The sequence below is a fragment of the Oncorhynchus tshawytscha genome, linkage group LG10, assembly GCF_018296145.1.
Source record: "Oncorhynchus tshawytscha isolate Ot180627B linkage group LG10, Otsh_v2.0, whole genome shotgun sequence".
Lineage (NCBI taxonomy): Eukaryota > Metazoa > Chordata > Actinopteri > Salmoniformes > Salmonidae > Oncorhynchus > Oncorhynchus tshawytscha.
Genome location: NC_056438.1, coordinates 26,033,101 through 26,060,133, shown reverse-complemented (window position 1 = coordinate 26,060,133; position 27,033 = coordinate 26,033,101). Strand labels below are relative to the sequence as shown.

The 27,033-nt window shown below is 42.4% G+C and overlaps 2 protein-coding genes across 5 annotated transcripts in view; one reads left to right on the top strand and one right to left on the bottom strand.

Annotated features, from left to right (window-relative positions):
* The window catches only part of focad (focadhesin), a 67,971-nt gene extending 52,464 nt beyond the window's left edge, over positions 1-15,507 (top strand). For both annotated transcript variants that reach the window (XM_024434768.2, XM_024434767.2), the window contains exons 29-43: positions 1,424-1,574; positions 1,817-1,936; positions 2,030-2,152; positions 2,307-2,384; positions 3,129-3,200; positions 3,330-3,432; positions 9,545-9,754; positions 9,944-10,059; positions 10,297-10,557; positions 10,716-10,805; positions 10,950-11,127; positions 11,445-11,542; positions 13,982-14,233; positions 14,424-14,499; positions 14,672-15,507. In XM_024434768.2, coding sequence (XP_024290536.2) covers positions 1,424-1,574; positions 1,817-1,936; positions 2,030-2,152; positions 2,307-2,384; positions 3,129-3,200; positions 3,330-3,432; positions 9,545-9,754; positions 9,944-10,059; positions 10,297-10,557; positions 10,716-10,805; positions 10,950-11,127; positions 11,445-11,542; positions 13,982-14,233; positions 14,424-14,499; positions 14,672-14,745 — 2,002 coding nt within the window. In that variant the 3' untranslated portion in view covers positions 14,746-15,507. The remainder of the gene's footprint in view (positions 1-1,423; positions 1,575-1,816; positions 1,937-2,029; positions 2,153-2,306; positions 2,385-3,128; positions 3,201-3,329; positions 3,433-9,544; positions 9,755-9,943; positions 10,060-10,296; positions 10,558-10,715; positions 10,806-10,949; positions 11,128-11,444; positions 11,543-13,981; positions 14,234-14,423; positions 14,500-14,671) is intronic.
* Positions 15,508-15,588: 81 nt separating this feature from the next.
* hacd4 (3-hydroxyacyl-CoA dehydratase 4) lies at positions 15,589-26,533 on the bottom strand. Of its 3 annotated transcripts, none has more exons than XM_024434766.2 (7): positions 26,302-26,521; positions 25,672-25,800; positions 24,804-24,931; positions 24,358-24,470; positions 20,236-20,342; positions 19,075-19,206; positions 15,589-15,859 (listed from the first exon to the last, which is right to left on the bottom strand). In XM_024434766.2, the coding sequence occupies exons 2-7, from the start codon at positions 25,700-25,702 to the stop codon at positions 15,777-15,779; spliced, it is 594 nt and encodes a 197-aa protein (XP_024290534.1). In that variant the 5' UTR covers positions 25,703-25,800; positions 26,302-26,521; the 3' UTR covers positions 15,589-15,776. The 3 variants fall into 3 exon arrangements, with proteins under 3 accessions (XP_024290534.1, XP_024290532.1, XP_024290533.1); XM_024434764.2 differs by having other exon boundaries at positions 25,672-25,778; positions 26,302-26,520; XM_024434765.2 differs by lacking the exon at positions 24,358-24,470 and having other exon boundaries at positions 24,814-24,931; positions 25,672-25,778; positions 26,302-26,533.
* Between the last annotated feature and the right edge of the window lie 500 nt (positions 26,534-27,033).

Sequence of the window (27,033 nt, the reverse complement as noted above, 5' to 3'; positions counted from 1 at the left end):
AAAAGTTCATTTGTGGAATTTATTTCCTTCAATGCGTCTTTCCTCAAGCCGATCAGTTATGTTTTGACAAGGTAGAGGTGGTTTACAGAAGATAGCCCTATTTAGTAAAATACCAAGTCCATATTATGACAAGAACCGCTCAAATAAGCAAAGAGAAACGACAGTCCATCATTACTTTATGACATTAAAGTCAGTCAATCCAGAAAATGTCAAGAACATTGAAAGTTTCTTCAAGTGCAGTCTCAAAAGCCATCAAGTGCTATGATGAAACTGGCTCTCATGAGGACCTCCACAGGAATGGAAGACCCTGAGTTACCTCTGCTGCAAAGGATAAGTTCATTAGCGTTACCAGCCTCAGAAATTGCAGCCCAAATAAATGCTTCAGAGTTCAAGTAACAGACACATCTCAACATCAACTGCTCAGAGGAGACTGCGTGAATCAGGCGTTCATGATTGAATTGCTGCAAAGAAACCACTACTAAAGGACACCAATAAGAAGAAGAGACTTGCTTCGGCCAAGAAACACAAGCATTTGTCATTTTGCTCTGAGTCCAAATTTGAGATTTTTGGTGAGACGCAGAAGACTGATGATCTCGGTGAACGGATGATCTCCACATGTGTGGGTCCCACCGTGAAGCATGGAGGAAGAGTTGTGGGGGTGCTTTGCTGGTGACACTGTCTTGATATATTTAGAATTCATGGCACACTTTAACCAGCATGGCTACCACAGCATTCTGCAGCGATACACCATCCCATCTGGTTTGTGCTTAGTGGGACTATCGTATGTTTTTCAACAGGACAATGCCCCAAAACAGACCTCCAGGCTGCGTATGGGCTATTTGACTAAGAAGGAAAGTGATGGAGTGCTACGTCAGATGACCTGGCCTCCACAATCACCTGACCTCAACCCAATTGAGATGGTTTGGGATGAGTTGGACTACAGAGTGAAGGAAAAGCAGCCAACAAGTACTCAGTATATGTGGGAACTCCTTCAAGACTGTTGGAAAAGCATTCCAGTTGAAGCTGGTTGAGAGAATGCCAAGAGTGTGTAAAGCTGTCATCAAGGCAAAGGGTGGCTTCTTTAATACTTTTTTTGGTTACTACATGATTCCGTATGTGTTATTTCATAGTTTTAATGTCTTCAATATTATTCTACAATGTAGAAAATATTAGAAATAAAGGAAAACCCTTGAATGAGTAGGTGTCCAAACTTTTGACTGGTACTGTATGTAAATGTGATATTTCAGTTTTTTAATTGTAATACATTTGCAAAAATGTAAGAAAATGTTAAGTCAAGGGGTCTGAATATTTTCCGAACGCGCTGTATGTGCGCATGCGTGCGTATGAGGTGGCAAGCTTTCAGTTTGTGCAACAATGTACTCCCCTACTATCGTCCGTTTTCCACTACCTCTCCTTTCTCCAGTGCGGGCTGTGTGCTGGGACTAGGCCTGGTGCTGGGGGCCCTTAGTGGCAGTGGACAGACAGAACACCGGGCCCGTGTGGGCCTCACCTTGGACAAGCTGCTGGAGGCCCTACAGGGGGACAGCAGCAGTCAGGGTCGCATGCTGCAGGAGGTATGGCCCAAATCTTCATATTAGTTTATATCGCATTTACTGCTGTTTTACTCTGTAGGGTCAGATTTGACACCTGAAACAGGATTCATAACGATGTCTTCCCTTAAATAAATCATTTAGAAGGTTATTAACGGATAATATTTATAGTGTGCTCGCTCACCTTTTATGAATCATTATTTTAAAACATTTAAATGTCCATATGCTATCTCTTTCCCTCATTCCTTTCCTCCCTCCCTCACAAGGTGTTGGCCTACTCTGTAGCAGGTGTGGGGGTGGCAGCCTTCAGTGGAGGGGTAGTTGATGCCCTTAAATCAGAGGAGATCATGAGCACTCTCCGTAGCATGACAGAGGAGAGCCAGCAGGTGAGATGGTACATTTTCATGAGTGTGCGAGGTTTGTGTGTGTGTGTGCAATGTTGTTAATCTACAACTATACGTCTTTCCTGTGTTGTCCAGACTCCAGGTTTCTCATTGGCACTTGGCCTGGTTGTTCATGGTCTGTCATCCTGCGGCCACGGCAAGGCAGAGGACATCCAACCCCGTCTTCTGGATGCCTGGATCAAGATCCTACTGGCTGAGGTACTGGAGCGACAACCAGGGCAGAGCAAACGTTTACCTATGTTCCAAACAAGCTATTTAAACAATGGGCCTGGCATCGCAAGTGATTCATGCCAATGAACAGTGTGAGTCCAGCTGTAATTAATTGAGTGGGCTCTCCTCCCCTGTGTTGCAGGGCTGTCCCACCATGCAGAGGCTGGCTGCTGTCAACGGCCTGGTGGCTCTGGTGGGATCAGAGACTGGCATCCTTCAGGTGAGTCTTCCTACATTTGGGATGGGGTTAGTGGAATCGAACCTAAAAGTGCAGTGCTGTACTGTACAAATACAAAAGGTAATCCTCCCAAATGAACAGTTCAAAAAATTTCCCCCTAGATAGAGCCAAACACCTATTTATGGCTTTATATGTGCAATGGTAGAGTGTGTTCTAAGTGAATATAAGTAAAGAGTATGGATATACTAACAAGATGTCTCCCCGGCCCTAACAATGGGAGTCGTCGTCGACAAAGCAGCACGGCAGGCTGTCTAGCTCCCACCTATCCTTTCTTTGGATTGGCGGATACATCTCATTATTGTAATCCTTTTTTGAATATTCAATGAAAGTTGTTGAAGTCAACTGCCTGAATTCAATGGAGAGAGATTCTGTGCTACTAACCTCATGTCATGAATATGCATGGCCATCTCGAAACAACTCCGATATAAAGTATTTTTTCTCAAAGTTGCCAGGATGTCACGTGTCCTACTTATATCAGTACACTTGTAACAACTTAAGCATTACAAAACTTCTATTAGATCCATTAAACCTCACTTAGCAAATAAGCCATATATTTTGGGAGGGACCAAATTCGACACACTCTCATTGACCTCCATACAAAAACTTCTTGCTTGGCGAAACAACTTCACCTGCTGGTGGGAGACTGATTTTATGCCCAGTTGGGCCTCTCTCTTTCTCTTCCTCTCTGTAAAAAGTGACAATGTGTGTCTGTTCTCTCCCTTCTAGCTGAAGAATGAATCTGAGCAGTCCTCCCAGCAGCAGAGCAGAATGAACGAGGTCATACGGGCCATCACACAGGTAAGAACGTTGATTGATTGAGGACGTTTACTGTCCTTCAAGAGGATGTTGTTTTAACAGCTCACAAGGGACATGCATAAAGCAAGAAACAGGCAACAAACTAACACTGCTCCTGTCTTTCACCTGTAGATCATCACATTCTCAGGGGCCATCGGGCTGCAGTCTAACAGTGCCTGTCTGGTGGGGCACCTCCACCTGGCCCACATGTCCACCAGCCACAGCCGCACAGCAGGTAAGGACCACACAACAAAATGCCTCAGACCTAACATACCTAGAGATTTGTGGCTTCATAGAGAACCTATAATTCAGTGGTTCTATACCAGTGGTCACCAACCTTTTCTGAGTCAAGATCACTTTCTGAGTCAAAATGCATGCCGAGATCTACCGCTCTGATTTTTTTCATTAAGATGACTTAAAAAATGTAAGCCTATGCAATATTAACCAATTAAAAACAGTACTGTAGAAATTAGGTTTGTGCAGTAAGCTATCGGCCCAATACATTATCACCACATACTGGCTTTGCTTGAATTGACCTGCCAATGCATTGCTGTTCGGGACATTAAAACTATATTTCAAAATTTGAGGTAGGCTATATGATCACACCTGTAATAGAGCCATTGGTGTAGTACTTGTGAGGCACAGCTGAGTGAGCATACATTTAAATAATTATATTTTTATTTTACTGGGCTGGTGCCGGCATCTGATGCTCAGTCTCAGCTGAGGGAGAGAGCAGCAGACTGAGGGTCCGTCTCTCAACATCCCTCCGCTTTCCCTTTCCTCCACTGACACTGACCAAAAAAGGAACACCGTCTTCCAGCTGATGGCGAAACTCGAGTCACACCGCATTATTTCTGCCTCATGTACAAATTCATGTTGTTACACCTATAAACAGAGAAAGTGAAATATTCCTTGATATTAAAAAAGACCCAAGTCGCTAATAATAACAACAACGTAAGCCTATACAGTCGTGGCCAAAAGTTGAGAATGACACGAATATACATTTTCACAAAGTCTGCTGCCTCAGTTTGTATGATGGCAATTTGCATATACTCCAGAATGTTTTGAAGAGTGATCAGATGAATTGCAATGTCCCTCTTTGCCATGCAAATCAACTGAATCCCCAAAAAACATTTCCACTGCATTTCAGCCCTGCCACAAAAGGACCAGCTGACATCATGTCAGTGATTCTCTCGTTAAACAGGTGTGAGTGTTGACGAGGACAAGGCTGGGGATCACTCTGTCATGCTGATTGAGTTCGAATAACAGACTGGAAGCTTCAAAAGGTGGGTGATGCTTGGAATCATTGTTCTTCCTCTGTCAATCATGGTTACCTGCAAGGAAACACATGCCGTCATCATTGCTTTGCACAAAAAGGGCTTCACAGGCAAGGATATTGCTGCCAGTAAGATTGCACCTAAATCAACCATTTATTGGATCATCAAGAACTTCAAGGAGAGCGGTTCAATTGTTGTGAAGAAGGCTTCAGGGCGCCCAAGAAAGTCCAGCAAGCACCAGGACCATCTCCTAAAGTTGATTCAGCTGCGGGATCGGGGCACCACCAGTACAGAGCTTGCTCAGGAATGGCAACAGGTAGGTGTGAGGCAAAGACTTTTGGAGGATGGCCTGGTGTCAAGAAGGGCAGCAAAAAAGCCACTTCTCTCCCGCAAAAACATCAGGGACAGACTGATATTCTGCAAAAGGTACAGAGATTGGACTGCTGAGGACTGGGGTAAAGTCATTTTCTCTGATGAATCCCCTTTCCGATTGTTTGGGGCATCCAGAAAAAAGCTTGTCCGGAGAAGACAAGGCGAGCGCTACCATCAGTCCTGTGTCATGCCAACAGTAAAGCATCCTGAGACCATTCATGTGTGGGGTTGCTTCTCAGCCAAGGGAGTGGGCTCACTCACAATTTTACCTTAGAACACATCTATGAATAAAGAATGGTACCAACACATCCTCCGAGAGCAACTTTTCCCAACCATCCAGGAACAGTTTGGTGACGAACAATGTCTTTTCCAGCATGATGGAGCACCTTGCCGTAAGGCAAAAGTGATAACTAAGTGGCTCGGGGAACAAAACATTGATATTTTGGGTCCATGGCCAGGAAACTCCCCAGACCTTAATACCATTGAGAACTTCTGGTCAATCCTCAAGAGGCGGGTGGACAAACAAAAACCCACAAATTCTGACAAACTCCAAGCATTGATTATGCAAGAATGGGCTGCCATCAGTCAGGATGTGGCCCAGAAGTTAATTGACAGCATGCCAGGGTGGATTGCAGAGGTCTTGAAAAAGAAGAGTCAACACTGCAAATATTGACTCTTTGCATCAACTTCATGTAATTGTCAATAAAAGCCTTTGACACTTATGAAATGCTTGTAATTATACTTCAGTATTACATAGTAATATCTAAAGACACTGAAGCAGCAAACTTTGTGGAAATTAATATTTGTATCATTCTCAAAACTTTTGGCCACGACTGTAGATACACTTTCCTTCTCATTCATTACTGCTGCACTGCTTGTTGTAGCGCTGAGTGATAATAGGAAGAACAGGACTTTTATGGATTATAGAAGTGTTGAATACAAAGTGTTGACAGTGCTCAGTAAGAACACTCTTAAAAAACAGCAGCTCTTTGCTGTATTCGTTGACCGTCTCTCTCTAGTAATGCTTTTAAACATTTTGAAATCTCACAGTATCAATTTTGGCGTAGCTTTCTTTTATATCTGCTACATTATTGCAGACTCGGTCATCTGAGCAATCTGATTGGCCAGCGGGAACATAGTGCACTTGATTTCCTCTCCAGGCCCACCGGGAAGGCAGAGTTTGTACCTTTTAGACATATGAAATGGCAACAGTTTGCCTACCCGGCGTGCAAGGCAGCTGAAATTGCTGCACCTACCACCAACAGCCCGAGACAAATATAAAATAAAAATAGAAACACAAGGCTTTATCGTTGGGTTTTTTACAGATCGACTAGAACTGCCTTGGAGATCGACAAGTCGATCGCGAACAACCAGTTGGCGACCACTGTTCTATACAGTTGTGGCCAAAAATATTGGCAACCGTGCACTTTTTTCAAATAATGCACCATTCCTGTTGATTTTTTTTTTATTATTGGTATCCACATATGCATGTCTTTGGTTTGCAGTTGAACAAAACAAAAAAATCTGAATGTTAACTTAAGTAGTTAGAAATAATTAGATTTCAAGCAGGTAATTTTCTTTTACTTTGGAATTGAACTCACCTGTGGTGAGTTGCAGGTGTCTGCAATATAAAAATCACTCATTCAACCAGTTTGAATAGAGAAAAGGACTCATTCTCCTGTTATGTGTCACTGTGTTTACCGCAATGAGCATGGAGAAAAGAAAGAAAGAACCAGAGAATTAGCTGAGGAGGTCAAGACACAAGATTGTAGCCAAGCGTTGACTATCTCAAGGCTACAAGTCCATCTCCAGAGACCTCGATGTTCCTGTTTCCCCCGTACTTAATGTTATCATGAAGGTTAGGGCCCATGCCACTGTAGCCAGCCTCACTGGATGTGGCCGCAAGAGAACTTGATGGAAGATTGCAGTGAAGGATTGTTTGAATGGTGGAGAATGCACCTCGATGCACCTCGATGCACCTCGATCAACTGCCACACAGACTCAAGCGGACCATCAGACACAAAGGTATGACAGTTTCAACTCACACCATCCGTCGCCAACTCAATGAAAGGGGGTTATATGGTAAGAGACCCAGGAGGAACCCACTGTTGCGAGAGAGACATGAGAAAGCCAGACTGCAATTTGCCAAAACACACCTGAACATGCCAAGATCCTTCTGGGAGAATGTCCTCTGGACAGATGAGACCAAATTAGGTTTTTTTGGGCCAAGCACACCATCTCTCTGTTTACAGAAAACAAAATGGAAGTTTTCAACGAAAAGTACACCTTCCCTACAGTCAAACATGGAGGTTCAGTGATGTTTTGGGTTGCTTTGATGCCTCTGACACTGGGTGCCTTGAATATGTGCATGGCATCATGAAATCAGGAGAATACCAAGGCATTTTGGAGCACAATGTCGGACCCAGTGTCAGAAAGCTGGGTCTCCGTCAAAGGTCAAGGGTCTTCCTGCAGGAAAATGACCCAAAACACATTTCAAAAATCACCCAGGAATGGTTCAAGACAAAACTCTGGACTGTTCTGAAGTAGCCAGCAATGAGTCAAGATCCTAAATCCCATTTAAAACTTGTGGAGAGATCTGAAAACAGTAGTTGGGAGAAGGCACCCTTCAAATCTGGGAGAACTGAAGCAGTTCTCAGAAGAGGAGTGGGCCAAACTGCCAGTACAAAGGTGCAGGAAGCTCATTGATGGCTATAGGAAGCGCTTGATTGCAGTAATTGTGACTAAAGGCTGTGCTACCAAATATTAAGTCTAGGGTATCAATAATGCCATTTGTTTATTTTCTGATTTAAATGGATATACAGTGGGGCAAAAAAGTATTTAGTCAGCCACCAATTGTGCAAGTTCTCCCACTTAAAAAGATGAGAGAGGCCTGAGATTTTCATCATAGGTACACTGCAACTATGAGAGAGAAAATGAGAAAAAAAATGTCCAGAAAATCACATTCTAGGATTTTTAATGAATTTATTTGCAAATTATGGTGGAAAATAAGTATTTGGTCACCTCTCACAAACCTGTAACTTCTTTAAGAGGCTCCTCTGTCCTCCACTCGTTACCTGTATTAATGGCACCTGTTTGAACTTGTTATCAGTATAAAAGACACCTGTCCACAACGTCAAACAGTCACACTCCCAACTCCACTATGGCCAAGACCAAAGCGCTGTCAAAGGACACCAGAAACAAAATTGTAGACCTGCACCAGGCTGGGAAGACTGAATCTGCAATAGGTAAGCATCTTGGTTTGAAGAAATCAACTGTGGGAGCAATTATTAGGAAATGGAAGACATACAAGACCACTGATAATCTCCCACGATCTGGGGCTCCATGCAAGATCTCACGCTGTGGGGTCAAAATGATCACAAGAACAGTGAGCAAAAATCCCGGAACCACACAGGGGGATCTAGTGAATGACCTGCAGAGAGCTGGGACCAAGGTAACAAAGCCTACCATCAGTAACACACTACGTCGTCAGGGACTCAAATCCTGCAGTGCCAGACGTGTCCCCCTGCTTAAGCCAGTACATGTCCAGGCCCGTCTGAAGTTTGCTAGAGAGCATTTGGATGATCCAGAAGAAGATTGGGAGAATGTCATATGGTCAAATGAAACCAAAATATAACTTTTTGGTAAAAACTCAACTCGTGTTTGGAGGACAAAGAATGCTGAGTTGCATCCAAAGAACACCATACCTACTGTGAAGCATGGGGGTGGAAACATCATGCTTTGGGGCTGTTTTTTCTGCAAATGGACCAGGACGACTGATCCGTGTAAAGGAAAGAATGAATGGGGCCATGTATCGTGAGATTTTGAGTGAAAACCTCCTTCCATCAGCAAGGGCATTGAAGATGAAACGTTGCTGGGTCTTTCAGCATGACAATGATCCAAAACACACCGCCCGGGCAACGAAGGAGTGGCTTCGTAAGAAGCATTTAAAGGTCCTGGAGTGGCCTAGCCAGTCTCCAGATCTCAACCCCATAGAACATCTTTGGAGGGAGTTGAAAGTCTGTGTTGCCCAGCAACAGCCCCAAAACATCACTGCTCTAGATGAGATCTGCATGGAGGAATGGGCCAAAATACCAGCAACAGTGTGTGAAAACCTTGTGAAGACTTACAGAAAACGTTTGACCTCTGTCATTGCCAACAAAGGATATATAACAAAGTATTCAGATAAACTTTTGTTATTGACCAAATACTTATTTTCCACCATAATTTGCAAATAAAGTCATAAAAAATCCTACAATGTGATTTCTCATTTTGTCTGTCATAGTTGAAGTGTACCTATGATGAAAATTACAGGCCTCTCTCGTCGTTTTAAGTAGGAGAACTTGCACAATTGGTGGCTGACTAAATGCTTTTTTGCCCCACTGTATTAAGTTCTGAATGAAAAACAAACATTCTGTAATATTAACAATTAAATAAATTGTGGAGACCAAACGCTTTGATCAATTTCAACTTATTTTTTGTGAAAATTGTGAGTTACTTGAAAAAAGTGCAAGGGTGCCAATATTTTTGGCCAAGACTGTATGTACTTCTATGCATGACTCAGTATTTTCTTTTAAATACTTTAGGTAGACTTAGCTTGCCCCGTGTAACACAACTAATGGAGTCGTGCTAAACGTGTAAATCCTGCCCCTTCCAATGCATGGAAAAAAGCTTAGTCAAGCACCTCTCTCTCTCTCTCAGTGCCCCAGGACTTCAGTTACCTCCCAGAGAAGAGTGTTATCAGATCTGTTGTGGACTTCCTCACCGAGGCAGGAAAGAAAGGTCCAGAGTTTGCCCACCCTAGCCTGGTGAAGACAGCCCTGTCCTCCCTGGCCACAGTGGGAGGGAGTTACCAGTACCCCCCTGTCAACTGGAGCGCCATCCTGTCCCCTCTCATGAGGCTCAACTTTGGTACCGTGATACCTTCCCCACCTATCTGTTCCACATAATCATACACTTCACAAACACACATATAAATGATATGGCCTCCTTGTAAAAAATATGTACATCTCAGTAGGAAAGGATAAATATGTACACACACACACACAGTGAAAGTCTAGCAATCATGGATTAGCAAAATACATGTTATTTTCCCAACAGGTGAGGTGGTCCAACACCAATGTATAGAGCTGGCATCCAACCAAGCCCAGTCTTCCCAGAGTGCATCTCTCTTCCTGGGGGTGTGGCTGAGCCCTCCCCTGGTCCACAGTCTTAGTGTGAGTCCTCCATAACCCCGTTTGTAATCCTCTATGAATATGCCATTCAGGGATTTTCAATTCTGAATGTCAGTGGATGGTTGAAGTACTATGGGTTTCATTTTTTCCTGGAAGTTTATTGGTCAATTATTGTTTGGCCAGACATTACAGCTTGTAATAACCCCCCCCCCCTCTGGGAACGAAATGAAGAGTGCGAGCCCTCCATTCATTCTTCCTCCATGGTTCTCTTCCCCCTAGATGTGGACGCGAGGTCACCTGTACGACAATCTCTCTGTTTGGATGAAGCACGTGTCGGAGGACAAGCTTCAGGTTTACTTGGAGACCCTGGGTCTGCAGCAGTTCCAGCAGGACGTCCGGCCCCAGCGCCTGGCCATCTGTTTGTCCCTCCTCCGGGGCCTGGCACAGGCCATGGCCCTCCCCAACCCGCCCAACACCGTCTGGGCCGTCCTGTGTACTACTATAGAGAAGATCTTCAACGTACTCCCCAACCACATACAGGCAGGGAAATCTTTATTTTTTTTAGACAAGTACACCTGTCACTTATTCTTCTTAGTCAATCACACGACAAGAAATGGCTGTGTGTGCAAGACTAGTGATCACTAAGCATTATTGAATATCGACCATGCACTGAGATGTATGTCCATGGTTTATTGTAGGACCAAGAGGTACACCTGTACGTGGGAGTCTCCAAATGTCTGTCCGAGTTGGCTGACACAGAGATCGACCGCATCGCCCAAGTCACAGAGGTACTGATTGTCGCGTCACCCCATGCGTCATTAAAATCAACCTTCCCCAAAACCAATGTTGTCTTCCTGCTGCGTTTCTATTTTGTCCGATTTCGATCACATCCCTTCTTTGAGTGGTGTGTTGCTCTCTTGCCTCCTCTACAGAAACAGATGGAGAAGACCAGCTTCATCCTGGCTCACCTCACCTCTCAGGGCCGAGTGCCACTCCTGGGCCTCAACGATGTCATCGCGGCCGTGCTCCGAGGTTGGTCCAGCAACAAGGTGGGCTGGCTCCTCCTGCAGACTTTCTACCAATGCCGTCTGGCCGCCAGCCCCAACACAGGTCAGCCCAGCAACCAATCAGCTTTCAGGGCTGGCGGATTTCAACATTGTGCTTGAACTGATCTGACCTTTTAGACCTATAGAAGTGCCAAGGGGGGTCAGGGGTATTTGCAAAGTGTTTGTAATATACTGCATTGATCGTTTATTGGTCATTGAAGTACTCCTAAAGTACTCCTGAAGTACTCCTGTTTTCGTTCTAGCTGCAAAAGCACACGTGACTTGAAATACTTTGCGAATCCATTCTCTTTATTAGTTGGATCGCGTGTGCTTGTGCAGGTTTAGAAGGAAACCCTGGTTTATAACAAGTACACTTTCTAGGTGTGTCCAAACGAATGGAGTGGCTTTTGGAGCTGATGGGACTCTTAAGAAATGTTGCTTACGGAGTGACCGCTGTCAAGTGTGGAGACACCAGGCAGGTCAGTAAAGTATTTTAACACTATTCTCAGAAACACATACACAGGTGCTGTGTTATTTCTGTGTGTGTGTGCTTGTGTGTGAATTGATACATGGGACAGCTGGTATGTTTAGAGTTCACGTGCAGGTGTGATATTGGTACAGTGAGCTCAAAGTATTGGGACAGTAACTTTCTCACTCGTCATTATTCACGGTTCATTTAGGATTATCTACAATTCATTCAGGATTATCCGTAATCATGGTTGCATTCACATTAATGTAGAAGTGTTTAGAAATATATTCTATTTTGATTTACAATAAAAGTAACTCCAAAAAGACACACTATTTACCATTTAATTAGATTGGGTATAAATAATCTGAAACACAACCAAAACAAACAGCAAATGAATCCAACAAATTTGTAGTCACAAGCTTGATGTAGTCATTGCGTGCTATGAATATGGGACCAAATACTTCATGTTTGACTACTTTAATACACATACGGTGCAATAATTCAGACCCCTTCCCCTTTTCCACATTTTGTTAAGTTAACAGCCATATTCTAAAATGGATTCAATTATTTAACAAATCCTCATCTACACACTACCCCATAAATGACAATGAGAAAACAGGTTTTTAGATATTTTTGCAAATGTATTAAAAATATAAAACTGATATCTTATTTGCATAAATATTCAGACTATTTGCTATGAGACTTGAAATTGAGCTCAGGTGCATCCTGTTTCCATTGATCATCCTTGAGATGTTTCTACAACTTTATTGGAGTCCACCTGTGGTAAAATCAATTGATTGGACATGATTTAGAAAGGCACACAGCTGTCTATATAAGGTCCCACAGTTGACAGTGCATGTCAGAGCAAAATCCAAGCCATGATCTGGTGAAGGGTAGCAAAAAATGTATGCAGTATTGAAGGTCCCCAAGAACACAGTGGCCTCCATAATTCTTAATTGGAAGATATTTGTAACCACCAACACTCTTCCTAGAGCTGGCCGACCAGCCAAAATAAGCAATCGGGGGAGAAGGGCCTTGGTCAGGGAGGTGACCAAGAACCCATTAGTCACTCTGACAGAGCTCCAGGCTGTGTTCCTCTGTAGCGATGGGAGAACATTCCAGAAGGACAACCATCTCTGCAGCACTCCACCAATCAGGCATTTCTGGTAGAGTGGCCTTACGGAAGCCACTCCTCAGTAAAAGGCACATGACCGCCCACTTGGAGTTTGCCAAAAGGGACCTAAAGGACTCTGACCATGAGAAACAAGATTCTCTGGTCTGATGAAACCAAGATTGAACTCTTTGGCCTGAATGCCAAGCGTCACATCTGGAGGAAACCTGGCACCAATCCCCCACGGTGAAACATGGTAGTGGCAGCATCATGCTGTGGGGATGTTTTTCAGCAGCAGGGACTGAGAGACTAGTCAGAATCGAGGGAAAGATGAACGGAGCAAATTACAGAGAGGTCCTTCATGAAACCCGGCTCCAGAGTGCCCAGGACCTCAGACTGTGGTGAAGGTTCACCTTCCAACAGGACAAGGACCCTAAGCACACAGCCAAGACAACGCAGGAGTGGCTTATGGACAAGTCTCCAAATGTCCTTGAATGGCCATGACAGAGCCCGGACTTGAACCCGATTTAATATCTCTGGAGAGCCTTGAAAATAGCTGTGCAGCAACGCTCCCCATCAAACCTGACAGAGCTTGAGGATCCGCAGAGAAGAATGGGAGAAACTCTCCAAATAATCTCGCTGCCAAAGGTGCTTCAACAAAGTACTGACCAAAGGGTCTGAATACTTGTGTAAATGTGATATTTCAGTTTTTTATTTTCAATAAATTTTCTAACATTTCTAAAAAACAGTTTTTGCTTTGTCATTATTGGGTATTGTGTGTAAAACAAATTAATCAATTTTAGAATAAGGCTGTAAAGTAACAATGTGGGAAAAGTTAAGAGGTCTGAATACTTTCTGAATGCACTGTATATACTTTCGGTCCCCTAAAATGGGGGGACTGTGTACAAAAGGTGCTGTAAATTCTAAACGGTTCACCTGATATGGATGAAAATACCCTCAAATTAAAGCTGACCGTCTGCATGTTAACCTCACTGTCATTGTATATTTTCAATTCCAAAGTGCTGGAGTAGATAGCCAAAACAACAACATTTGTCACTGTCCCAATACTTTTGGAGGTCACTGTATGTGCTGCAGGTCTGTAGTTGAATGGCTATCATTCAGGAATTACTTTGGAATGTCGACCCTCGTGAAGTTGTAGCTGTGGTATTTCAAGGAATGGTATGATTTCTGACTTCTATTTGTTAGCATTGGTATGCTTTTATAGTCGTTTAATTGCCAAGTGCACAGTGTGTAGTCTTTAAATCAGGTAGTCTATTTGTGTGTTGCATATACTTGGGCTGAATAACCTGGACTCCATTACCCCATCATCCTGTGCAGGCCACTGACTTCCTGCTCCAGGTATTCGCTGCGGCGGTGATCTCCTGGGGCGACCACACCATGCCCCTCCTTCTGGGCGTTAGGACCCAGTGGTTTCCATGGCAGCAGGGGTCAGAGCCGCCCGGTCTACCTCACGCTCTCTACGGTGACGCCGTGCTGGCCGAGCAGTCAGTCTCGCTATGCCTGTTGGGATTGCCCCACAGCCTGAGGCAGCTATTGGCTAAAGAGCCCTGGAGGGAACAGTCACAGAAGGTAGATCCCCCCCAACCTCCACACATTGATCATTTTGTTTGTGTGATGACAATGAGGTTCACTATGTGGAAACAGATCACAAAAGACACTACTACGCACTGCTCTAAACAAAATAAGAGATGAATAATGTCAGTGAATTGGTAGCAGATGGTGTTTACCTATAAGAAAACAATTTTTGTGTGGTTCTTAGTTCATAGATTGGCTTTTCAGCATCACTGAAGGTCCGGAAACTGGTCTATCAGAGATTTCCATCAACACTGCCAAAGGTGAGACAGAGCGCCACAAAGCTCAATGTCCAATTCATAATATGGTCATTTAGCAGACACTTTTATATGGAAAAATAGGAAGTACATGCAGTATTTCAAGACAAAAGGGCTTTTTGATTTTGACCACTGGTTTCTAACACCCCACTGCTATTTCTCTCCCCTTTCTGTACAGCTGCCTTGCTGGCTCTGAAGTCCTCCACGGATTTCAAGAAAAAAGCGGTGTGGACGCGAGCGTACGGTTGGTGACCTGGGCCAACTTCCTGCTTTCCTCTGGGCTCACAGGAAGTGACATCACAGCCATTCGGCCCAGCCTGACCTTCTTCAGCTTTGACGCTTCAAACACTCACTGCCTTGGTCTGCATGTAGCAGTATATTGTGGGTGGTATCCCAGGGTAGCAGCCGCAGAGGTGACTTGGGGGTTAGGGATGGAATTTGAGAGGGAGGAGAAGAAGAATTCCCCCACTCTGAGGTGTCCTGCTTAAAGCTAGAATCCTTGATTGTTTTGGTAAAAAGCTGAGGGATGGGCCTGAAGAAATGTAACTTCTCTCAAATTCATAGACCGAGCTATGGATGCAAGGACTGACCATCCATTATATCAACGTTATAGTTTGAACTATGTTTTGAGGCTATACAGTGTTTGGTTACTTAATTTTTTACATTGGAGTAGATTTTGGGTTCTGATAAAGTACAACAATTGAACAAAACTCATGAGGCAAGTTACAGTCTTCAAGAATCAATGGGTATATATAAAATATGGATGAAGCAACTAAGGAATCTAGCCCTGTGGAAAGGCCTTGTGGAGATGGCTTTAAGGTGGGCTTTCGACAGTGGGATGGTTTGGCCATGAAACAATCTATTTTCCCCCATGACAAGGCGTGTGTGTGTGTGTGTGAGCGACATTCCTGCCACTTGTACTGTGCAATTGTTTGCTTTACTAACATTACTGAGAAAAAGACTTGTTGTGCAACACTGAGTTCCTCATTAAAACACTTGAGATGTTAACACAAACTGATTTTCTGATGCTTTGTTCATTTTAGACTAAGTAGTGCTTAGATTGGACATCAAGCCTTGGAAGAAGAGACCAGCAAGTTTCTCAACTGAACACGTTTATAAACATTTTGCTTATCCAACTATTCCCGAAAGTGTGACCTCATCAAAGCGATGTTGTGCAAAGAAGGCTTCTTAGGAAGATGTTCTCATTTGCTGTTGGGTCATAATGTCTTCATGTCTTCTTAAGTAACTCCCGAAGTGATATATCCTGCAATAAGAAATCCACCTCATTTCCTTTTAATCTTCTTATTCCACTTGTCAAGACGCAGTTCTCTCGCCCTCAGCGAATGCCACACTGTTGCACAAGCCCCTAGAAAGACAAAAGGTTGTCACAATTAGCAGGTTTGTTCATGGGCAGGGCAAGTAGTTGAATATAAAATATTCCATACAGGAGCTGTGAAAGTGCTGTGAAAAAGTATTTGCTTACTTTCTGATGTTCTCTATATTTCTTTTTGTGTGTGTGTATTTCTGACACTGAACGTTATCAGATCTTCAACCAAATCCTAATATTAGATAAAGGGAAACTGAGTGAACAAATGACTAAATGTTGATACTTATTTCATTTATTTAATTAATAAGGTTATGCAACACCCAATGCCCCTGTGTGAAAAAGTAATTGCCCCCTTACACTCGGTAACTGTTTGTGCCATCTTTAGCTGCAATGTCGATCAGTCTCTATCACATCCCTGTTGAGGAATTTTGGCCCACACTTCCATGCGGAACTGCTTTAACTCAATGATATTTGTGGGTTTTCGACCATGAACTGCTAGTTTCAGGTCCTGCCACAACATCTCAATTGGGTTTAGGTAGTGGCCACTAGGCTAGTGGTTCCCAAACTAGGTGTCACCTGATATGAAAATCGGGTAATGGGAGAATTTCCAAAATCCAGAGAAAAAATATATACTTACAAAGATTATATTATTTTTTATCTCAAAATCATTGTAATGTGGTTAATCTTAAAAATGTAAATGAAAATTATTCAAATCTAAAAGAACCCAGCGTGACCTTTAAATGGTATGAAAAGGCAGCACTTGACCATTGCACATAAATCATTCCCACGGTGAAAAGCTAGGCAATTGATTTGGTGGAAACAATGAGTGGGGAGGCAGAGGCACAGAAACTCGCTTCATACCATTGTTATATAAGACTGTTAAATGAAGAATTTATGATATTGCTAGCAATCAAGAGAGAACTGAAGCTGGACTCAAAACTCCCCAGGTTATGCTCTCCAAATGGACGTTAGCTGTGAGGGCCGAGATGCCCATGTATTGACTTTTTGTTCGCTATACACGTCGGCAGATGCGATGATGATGCGTCTCATGATTCCCGAGCATGAAGGGGTACATGGGATATTTAGTTTGCTGCGTGCCTCTATTGATAAAAAACAGATTCCAGGGGTTCGAATGGTGGGCTTTTGCACAGATTGGGCTCCATCTATAGCGGAACGGCGGGCAGACCTCTGCACTCTAGTTATGAATGTGTCTCACTCTGCCATGTGGATGCATTGTATGATACACCCACTGAGCTATAGTGGATACACCGAGAGCAACTGGCGGAAAAAGACCTGAGAACAGAACTCTGAGGTGTACTGCAGCAGGTAACTTCGATTGTAAAACTACATCAAACCACAATCCACTGCGTGCACGCTAGTTCGCAACACTATGTGGAGATATGGGATCCGAGCATGACAATGATCTATTTCATACCCATGCTTGGCGGTTATCGAGGGGGAGTGTTGGAAAGATTTTTCGCATTGAGAGGAACCGTTGTCATTCACAATGGATGTGTTAAAAAAAACAAATGTAAAAAAGACTAATGAAAATAAAATGTATCCTTGCCTATGTAACAGACACTTGTGAAACTGAATGAACTGAACGCAAGCATGTAGGGGAAATACATTTTTAAAAACATTCTACAGATGAGTGACTGAATCGGTGGATTCATATGAAAGAATTCTTATTGGAGAGTCTTTCAAAAGCGAACCATGCCCCCTTCCCTCGGCTCACACGAGTGATGACTGCTCACCTCCCAACACTTGGAAGTTTCACTGTGATCCTGGCTCAGTTGACATGCCCGTAAGTAAAATCGAACAGCTGATCGAGCTGTCATGTGACCGAATGCATTCACAGGTCTCTAAGAACGAGTTTTGTTTCTCTGTTCCTGGAGAGCTACTGTCCTGTAAGTTTTCACCCCACCTCTCATCTAGCACACCTGATTCTAATAATTAGCTGGTTGAAAAGCTGAATCAGGTTGGTGACAACTGGGGTTTGAGTGAAAACCTACAGGAGGGTAGCTCTCCAGGAACAGGGTTGGCCAGCCCTGACCTATTGTAGGCCTCTGAGCATTAATGAAAAATTCCACCCAAAATCTATTTTTGTATTTAGTTCATTGTAGACATAATTCCTAAATATTTTGCTTGTAAACAATGAACTTTTCAAGATTTGTAACTTTCAAAATACAGAAATCATCACCGTTCAAAACAACTCAAGAAATCTCTGATATTCACTGCAGTCAAAACAACTGGGAACTCTGGGGGGAAAAACGAGCTCCGAGAGGAAAAAATCGCTTTGAACAGCTATCCAACTTGGAATTCCAACTCGGGAACTCTGGCCTCTTTTTAGAGCTCCGACTTCCCGACTTGAAGATCACTAAGCGTCATGATTTGACCTTGTATCCTAGTTGTCTTGAAAGCAGCACAAAACTCATGGTACCCTTCGCCAGCTCATATCTGTGTGAAGCTGTATTCAGCGCAATCATCTGCATTAAAACCAAATATCGATCCAGGTTGGATGTGACAGCGGAGATGAGGAGTGCAGTGTCGACCACGCCCCCTGACTTTGAGAAGCTCCGACGGCGACATGCATTAAGCACACCCATCTCATTAGTGGTGGTGAGATAAGATCCATTGCCAGACTCATTTCCAATTGACTGAGAAGACAATCAGAAATACTGTTAGAATGTTTTTCAATTGACCGCCATGGCCCCAAATAAAAAAGTAAACATTGGCTGTCATGTACAGAATGTTTTTCACATGGTTGTGAGGATTTTCAGATATCAAAATGGGGTCGTGGGACAAAAAAGTTTAGGAACCCCTGGACTAGGCCATTCCAGAACTTGGAATGCGTTGCTTTTGAGCTATTCTGATGTAGACTTGATTGTGTGTTTTGGATGATTGTCTTGCTGCATGACCCATCTGCACTTCAGCTTCAGCTCACAGACAGATGGCCTGACATTCTCCTTTGGAATTCTCTGATACAGAGCAGAATTCATGGTTCCTTCAATGATGGCAAGTCATCCAGGTCCTGAGGCAGCAAAGCATCCCCAAACCATCACACTACCACCACCATGCTTAAACATTGGTATGAGGTTCTTACTGTGGAATGCAGTGCTTTGTTTCCGTCAGACATAGTGGAGCTCATTTAAGGAATTAATTACAGAAACATTCCATTTTTGTAAATGGCTCGTCCAGTTTCATTCAGCTTGCGCCTTTAGGCTCTGCTAAGGAAGCTAAATCTGTTAACTTACCAACAGCCAGTAAAGGTAAGTATGCCTTCAGGAGGATAGGGAAGTAAATGCCTGCAGACACCGGCAGGCTGAGCTGGAATGAGTATGTTCCCAATGACTCAAAGTAAGGCAGTGATTGGTGAATGGTAATACCTGGAAAAGACCAAAGCAGAAAGATTCTTTGCACACACTCTTCGATACACAAAATAGACCAAGTGGAAGGCAAAATTGCAAAAATGTCTATGGTCTACTGTTAAAACACAGAAGTTGTTTAGGCAAAATGCATGTACTCTGTACTGTCTAAAAAAAACACACACAGGCACCTAAAGAAGTTGGAATGTGTCCCATTTCCTGACTTTAATATCTTGGTCAGCCTGCTGTGTCAACTCACTTCCTGTCTGTTCTAAATATTATTTCCTCACAACATGCAACGCCTGACTAATGTGCCTGACACATCATCACCGACTGTAATAGGATAAAACAAGACACTGAGTGGAGATTAAAACATACCAAGTGAAAGTGTACTGTTACATTTCTCTATCTTCTCTCCCCTCAAAAAAAGAACTTAGAAATGCCTCATGAGCTTAGTTCAACCGTTGTACCCCATCAGAACCCAACATATAATCTTGTTTTACTACAATGTTTGTAAACAACATAAATGTAAACAAACGCTGTATAGCCTCAAAACATGGTTTTGATAACATGGATGATCAGTTATTTTATCCATAGCTCTGTCTATACATTTGAGAGTGGTTACATTTCTCAAACTCTATCCCTCATCTCTTTACTAAAAGAGTGATAGGGTCGAAGCTTTGTTATTATTTCAACTGCAGATTGGCCCTTTAAAGGGGCATTCCGTAAGATGGAACGAGCCCTGAGTCTGTAGATAGTCTAATGAATCTGTTGGTCAGGAACTAAATTCTGTGAGAGAAAAATAACATTCCAAGCAACCTATAAAACCACTGTTTAATGTTTACTGTCAAAGCATCGGTCTCAAACCCCCACTGTACAAAAACAGCAGGTTCATTTGGATATTTTCTTTTTTTGTAACCATATTCACATCCCTGCAAGAATCTAGTTCAAAAACCAGGAGGTGTATTTTAATAGTTGAAATAATCACTGAGCTGTGGCAATGAAATCTTACTGAGTGCCCCTTATGTAAAATAATAGTAACATATGAACCTTCTGTGATGACTGAGACTATGTAGATGGGGATGGATAGGGTGTATCGAGCCCACAGCATGCCAAAGGAATCCGTGCCCATCAAACACAGGAGAACATGGGGGTACCTGCAAATGCCAGACAGAACCAAAAGTCAACCCATTAGCAACCATTGGAGTGGTGCACATTTTTGTTCCATCTTAACACTCGTTTCAAGTGTTAATGTCACGTGCACAAGAACAGTGAAATGCCTTTCATGCAAGCTCAAAACCCAACAATGCAGTAACCAATATCAATGTAGCACTAAAAATGACATAAGGTAGAACAAAAACACACAAGAAATAAGAAAGAGAAAGTGAGAAGCTACAGTGCTTGCAGAAAGTATTCACACCCTTTGACATTTTACACATTCTGTTAGAGCCTGAAATTGATTAAATGTTTGTGTCACTGGCCTACACACATTACCCCATAATGTCAAAGTGGAATTATATGTTTCAAATGAACTACAAATGAAACGCTGAAATGTCTTGTGTCAATAAGTATTCAACCCCTTTGTTATGGCAAGACTAAATAAGTTCAGGAGTAAAAGTGCTTAACAAATCACATAAGTTGCATGGACTCACTCACTGTGTGCAATAATAGTGTTTAACATGATTTTTGAATGACTACCTCATCTCTGTACCCCACACATACAATTATCAGTTGAGCAGTGCATTTCAAACACAGAATCAACCACAAAGACCAGGGAGGTTTTCCAATGCTTTGCAAAGAAGGGCACCTATTGGTAGATGGGTAAAAAAAAAAGCTGAAATTGAATATCCCTTTAAGCACGGTGAAATTATTAATCACACATTGCATGGTGTATCAATACACCCAGTCACTACAAAGATACAGGCGTTCTTCCTAACTCAGTTGCAAGAGAGGAAGGAAACCGCTCAGGGATTTCACCATGAGGCCAATGGTGACTTTAAAACAGTTACAGAGTTTAATGGCTGTGATAGGAGAGCATTGAAGATAGATCAACAACATTTTAGTTACTCCACAATACTAACCTAACAGAAAAGAAGTCAGTAAAGAAGTAAGCCTTGCAAAATACAAATATTCCAAAACATGCATCTTGTTGCAACAAGGCACTAAAGTTATACTGTAAAAAAATTGGCAAAGCAATTTACTTTTTTTTCCTGAAAACAAAGTGTTATGTTTGGGGCAAATCCAATCCAACACATTAATGAGTACCACTCTCTATATTTTCAAGCATAGTGGAGGCTGCATCATGTTATGGGTATGCTTGTAATCATTAAGGACTGGGGAGTTTTGAGGATAAAAAATAAACTGAATGGAGCTAAGCACAGGCAAAATCCTAGAGGAAAACCTGGTTCAGTCTGTTTTCCATCAGACACTAGGAGATGAATTTACCTTTCAGCAGGACAATAACCAAAAACACAAGGCCAAATCTACACTGGAGTTGCTCACCAAGAAGACAGTGAATGTTTCTGAGTGGCCGAGTTACAGTTTTGACATAAATCTGCTTGATAATCTATGGCAAGACCTGAAAATGGTTGTCCAGCAATGATCAACAACCAATTTGACAGAGCTTGAAGAATTTTGAAAAGAATAATGGAAATGTTGTACAATCGAGGTGTGAAAAGCTCTTAAAGACATATTAACCAGAAAGACTCACAGCTGCAATCACTACCAAAGGTGATTCTAACACATGGACTTAGGGGGTTGAAGACTCATCTAATCAAGATATATTCATTTTATTTTTCATTAATCTTTTACAAATGTTAGAAGTTTTATTCCACTTTGACATTACAGAGTATTTTGTGTAGATTGTGAAAAAAAAGACAATTAAATCAATTTGAATCCCACTTTGTCACACAACAAAATGTGGAAAAAGTCAAGGGGTGTGAACACTTTCTGAACTTTCTGAAGGATACTGTACTGGAGTGATAAAGGTATATATGTATAGAGCTAAGGTGACTAGGCATACAGATATACAGTGCCTTGCGAAAGTATTCGGCCCCCTTGAACTTTGCGACCTTTTGCCACATTTTAGGCTTCAAACATAAAGATATAAAACTGTATTTTTTTGTGAAGAATCAACAACAAGTGGGACACAATCATGAAGTGGAACGACATTTATTGGATATTTCAAACTTTTTTAACAAATCAAAAACTGAAAAATTGGGCGTGCAAAATTATTCAGCCCCTTTACTTTCAGTGCAGAAAACTCTCTCCAGAAGTTCAGTGAGGATCTCTGAATGATCCAATGTTGACCTAAATGACTAATGATAATAAATACAATCCACCTGTGTGTAATCAAGTCTCCGTATAAATGCACCTGCACTGTGATAGTCTCAGAGGTCCGTTAAAAGCGCAGAGAGCATCATGAAGAACAAGGAACACACCAGGCAGGTCCGAGATACTGTTGTGAAGAAGTTTAAAGCCGGATTTGGATACAAAAAGATTTCCCAAGCTTTAAACATCCCAAGGAGCACTGTGCAAGCGATAATATTGAAACGTAAGGAGTATCAGACCACTGCAAATCTACCAAGACCTGGCCGTCCCTCTAAACTTTCAGCTCATACAAGGAGAAGACTGATCAGAGATGCAGCCAAGAGGCCCATGATCACTCTGGATGAACTGCAGAGATCTACAGCTGAGGTGGGAGACTCTGTCCATAGGACAACAATCAGTCGTATATTGCACAAATCTGGCCAAGAGTGGCAAGAAGAAAGACATTTCTTAAAGATATCCATAAAAAGTGTCATTTAAAGTTTGCCACAAGCCACCTGGGAGACACACCAAACATGTGGAAGAAGGTGCTCTGGTCAGATGAAACCAAAATTGAACTTTTTGGCAACAATGCAAAACGTTATGTTTGGCGTAAAAGCAACACAGCTCATCACCCTGAACACACCATCCCCACTGTCAAACATGGTGGTGGCAGCGTCATGGTTTGGGCCTGCTTTTCTTCAGCAGGGACAGGGAAGATGGTTAAAATTGATGGGAAGATGGATGGAGCCAAATACAGGACCATTCTGGAAGAAAACCTGATGGAGTCTGCAAAAGACCTGAGACTGGGACGGAGATTTGTCTTCCAACAAGACAATGATCCAAAACATAAAGCAAAATCTACAATGGAATGGTTCAAAAATAAACATATCCAGGTGTTAGAATGGCCAAGTCAAAGTCCAGACCTGAATCCAATCGAGAATCTGTGGAAAGAACTGAAAACTGCTGTTCACAAATGCTCTCCATCCAACCTCACTGAGCTCGAGCTGTTTTGCAAGGAGGAATGGGAAAAAATGCCTGTCTCTCGATGTGCAAAACTGAAAGAGACATACCCCAAGCGACTTACAGCTGTAATCGCAGCAAAAGGTGGTGCTACAAAGTATTAACTTAAGGGGGCTGAATAATTTTGCACGCCCAATTTTTCAGTTTTTGATTTGTTAAAAAAGTTTGAAATATCCTATAAATGTCGTTCCACTTCATGATTGTGTCCCACTTGTTGTTGATTCTTCACAAAAAAATACAGTTTTATATCTTTATGTTTGAAGCCTGAAATGTGGCAAAAGGTCGCAAAGTTCAAGGGGGCCGAATACTTTCGCAAGGCACTGTATGATCAACAGAGTAACAGAAGTGTAAATTATGATTATATGTGTGTGTAGAGTCAGTATTAATGTGTGCATGTGTGTGTTGGCATGTCAGTGAGCGAGAATGTGTTGAGTCCTGTGAGTGTGCATAGAGACAGTGCAAAAACAAAATACAAGGGTCAACTCAGACAGTGTGTGTAGCCATTCTGTTAGCTATTTAAAAGTCTTATCGCTTGGGGATAGAAGCTGTTCAGGAGCCTGTTGGTGTCAGACTTGATGCACCGGTATCGCTTGCCATGCGGAAGCAGAGAGAACAGTCTACGGCTTCACGACTGTGCCTATAGTCCACGATCATCTCCTTGGTTTTACTGAGGTTGAGGGAAAGGTTGTTGTCACGGCACCATACTGCCAGGTCAACACACCTGCTCCAGCCTAACTAATAATGGGCTAGATGAATAGTTGAATCGGATGTTAGTGCTGCGTTAGGGCAAAAATGTGCAACCCAAACCCTTTTAATGTCTTTGTTCCGATTAAATATACATACCTTAACAGATCTAGAATATTCCACAGGTAAAACTGTGCACACACAACCGGTTTACTCTGGATCTCCTCTTGACTGACTATCACCATAAACAGTAGGAAGTTTCTGGTCATAACCTGGACAAGAAAACGTTGGCATTAGACTACTTTTGAGGTCTTTGATATTGTTGTGAACTACAACCACAGAAGTCGTTGCAGACATACTGTGCTTTCCAAAATGACATAGTGCATCACTTATCTCCATTTGTTGCTTGCACAGTCACGTACAGTCGTGTACACACCAAACAGGACCACTAATCAGAGATGAATTGCTCTAACCGGTCCTATTTTGTCTGATCGGTGAAGTGAAAATTCTCAGTGAATGGATGAAGGGTACACTTTGTAGTATTTGAACAGGGTCCAGACTCCAAAGAGACAGAACACAGTGTTAAGCTTGGCAGTGGCACACACTTGAACAAACCGTGGCAGTAGGCGTGCCTTCTCGATCCCATCAGCGATGTGGAAGAGCTCCAGCACGGACAACAGCTGGCATAGACTCATCACAACCCCCACAGCATAGAAGGTGTCAGCAAGCGCGTCTGGAAAACAAGACCATTCGGTTGGGGTTCATATGTTACCTTTACTCATACTGCATTATACAGTCTCGTAAAGCATTTATGAATAGGCTCTTGAGTCTAGACAGGGGATGGGCAACTACTGGCAGCCTGCAGCAGTTTTTCTCGTTATGTAAGTCACTGACTGTCAGCCAAACATTTTTAGATTAGTCTCCACTCTTGTAAAAAAAAAGGTGCTAAGTAGAACCATATAGGGTTCTTCGGTTTGTCCCCATAGGGGAACCCTTTGGCAAAATGTGTAGAGTTGCATGAAATTTGTTATAAAATGCTAAATCTTCTCTCCCCTCCATGGCAAAATGTGTAGAAATGCAGCAAACTTGCTTTGAAATCGCAAAAACGAAAACAATTTCTCCCAGCTGTCAAGAGGGGGATGCGAAAATGTTTTAAAAATTATGACAAAAGGCTAAGGCCGGCTCTGACTGCATGTGCGTAATGAATGAAGGAACATAAAGATGTGATCTGAGTAATAGCGCAGTAACGCGTAGCCTATTTGAAGTATAGGCTATACCAACATTTAAAGCACGCTTCCGGGTTTTCCGATCACGAGTATCAAGCATGATAAAATGTACGAATAACAGTAGTAACGAGATCAGCACACCGGTAGCAGACCCCTGCAGCGCCTCGTTATGAGTTCAGTGGAAGTTGCCCATCCCTGGTCTAGACTATCCAGCTCTGCTGTTTTGACTCTGATCTCGGCAACTTACCTCCACCAAATGTGAGAAACCTGGCTGTCATGTTTGCAAATATCCATGTGTGCCCACAGAACTGAAGCAGGTTATACAGGAAAAGGTAAGCAAGTCGAATGCTGAGCCTAGAAAAGAAAAGAATACACACTAATACAAGATTTATAAAAAATTATGACATGCATACCTTCCACAAGAAGGCATCTTTTACAGTATTTAACATAATAATAGGTCATGACAATACAAAATAATTATCATTATTTGAATACAACAATTATAAGAATAATATATATGTATTTGTTTGGCAATAAAACAAATCATTACACAGCCTACTACGCGACTCAATTCTTAACTTTGTCTTGTGTTTTCCTAAAAATCCTCAACAAGTCTTGACAAATCCTGTTGTGGTTAATGGCTTGTTGAAATAAATGAGCATAATAGGCTTAGGCTACTGAAAAGAATGTTAACAGTCACGCAATGTTCAGCCACATAAAGCCCCTCGACTAACCATTTGGTGATTTTCTATGCAGTTTTGTGATAAGGGGAAGTTTCCTACATAAACATAACCTAAAGTATCTCCAAGTAGAGGTCTCTGCGGCAAAATTCTTATTTCATTCCGAAATTGGGCAAGACAAAGCTTTGTGTCCTTACCTCATTTCACCTGGAAACGACGGACGAAAAAGTAAATGATGTACTAAAGTTGTTTCCTGTGCTTTTGGAAATCCCAAATTCGAGGAAGTCGACATCTCTCTCATACAAGGGCAACTATCTGACGTCAAGGAGGTTGGTCGGATATTCAGTGATGTTTGGTGCTTTTTCCTCCTAAAAATATTATGATGATGCGGATTCTGTATGCGCACTATGGCGCGTGCTTGCATATATTACGTTATCTATTCCTCTACCTAAAATATTATATAAATCAAAGGTCCATAAATATGATAAATAAAACAAACAATAGATCAAATTTGGTATGAATATGAATTATACTAGAATTCAATCATACCTGCAGTGCTTTGTTACAATGCTGCATGGATAAACATAAATCCGGGTATTCAGAGTCAGACAGTGGTGTTATTGTATTCGGAGTCAGACCACCACCAAGTTCACTACACTGATGTCAGAAGTGGGAAGACACCGCACGGCCGAAGAGTGAGCAGACCCATGAAGGGTTTTGAGAGAATGTTGAGGTGTGGGAATGCACTAGACTACCTAAGAGAACCTGGCACCCCTGTTATGCATCTTTTCCCAGTGGTTTAAGTTGCTGATTTCTGAACATCTGTCAGATATGGGGGTTAATGCCCTCTAGTGGTTGATTTTGAACAAGGGAATTCGAGGTCTTCACATCACTGGTTTTCTTACTCCATAATCTGTTTTTAAACCATA

What these genes read in the sequence shown, in the direction of transcription:
- hacd4 (XM_024434765.2), bottom strand. Translation starts at nt 26,528, where the DNA reads ATGCAAGCACGCGCCATAGTGCGCATACAGAATCCGCATCATCATAAT. An exon ending in GTTTCTCACATTTGGTGGAG is followed by an intron (nt 24,932 to 25,671) that starts GTAAGTTGCCGA and finishes CTTGTTTTCCAG; the next exon opens with ACGCGCTTGCTGACACCTTC. An exon ending in CTTACCTTTACTGGCTGTTG is followed by an intron (nt 15,860 to 19,074) that starts GTAAGTTAACAG and finishes TTGTCTTTCTAG; the next exon opens with GGGCTTGTGCAACAGTGTGG.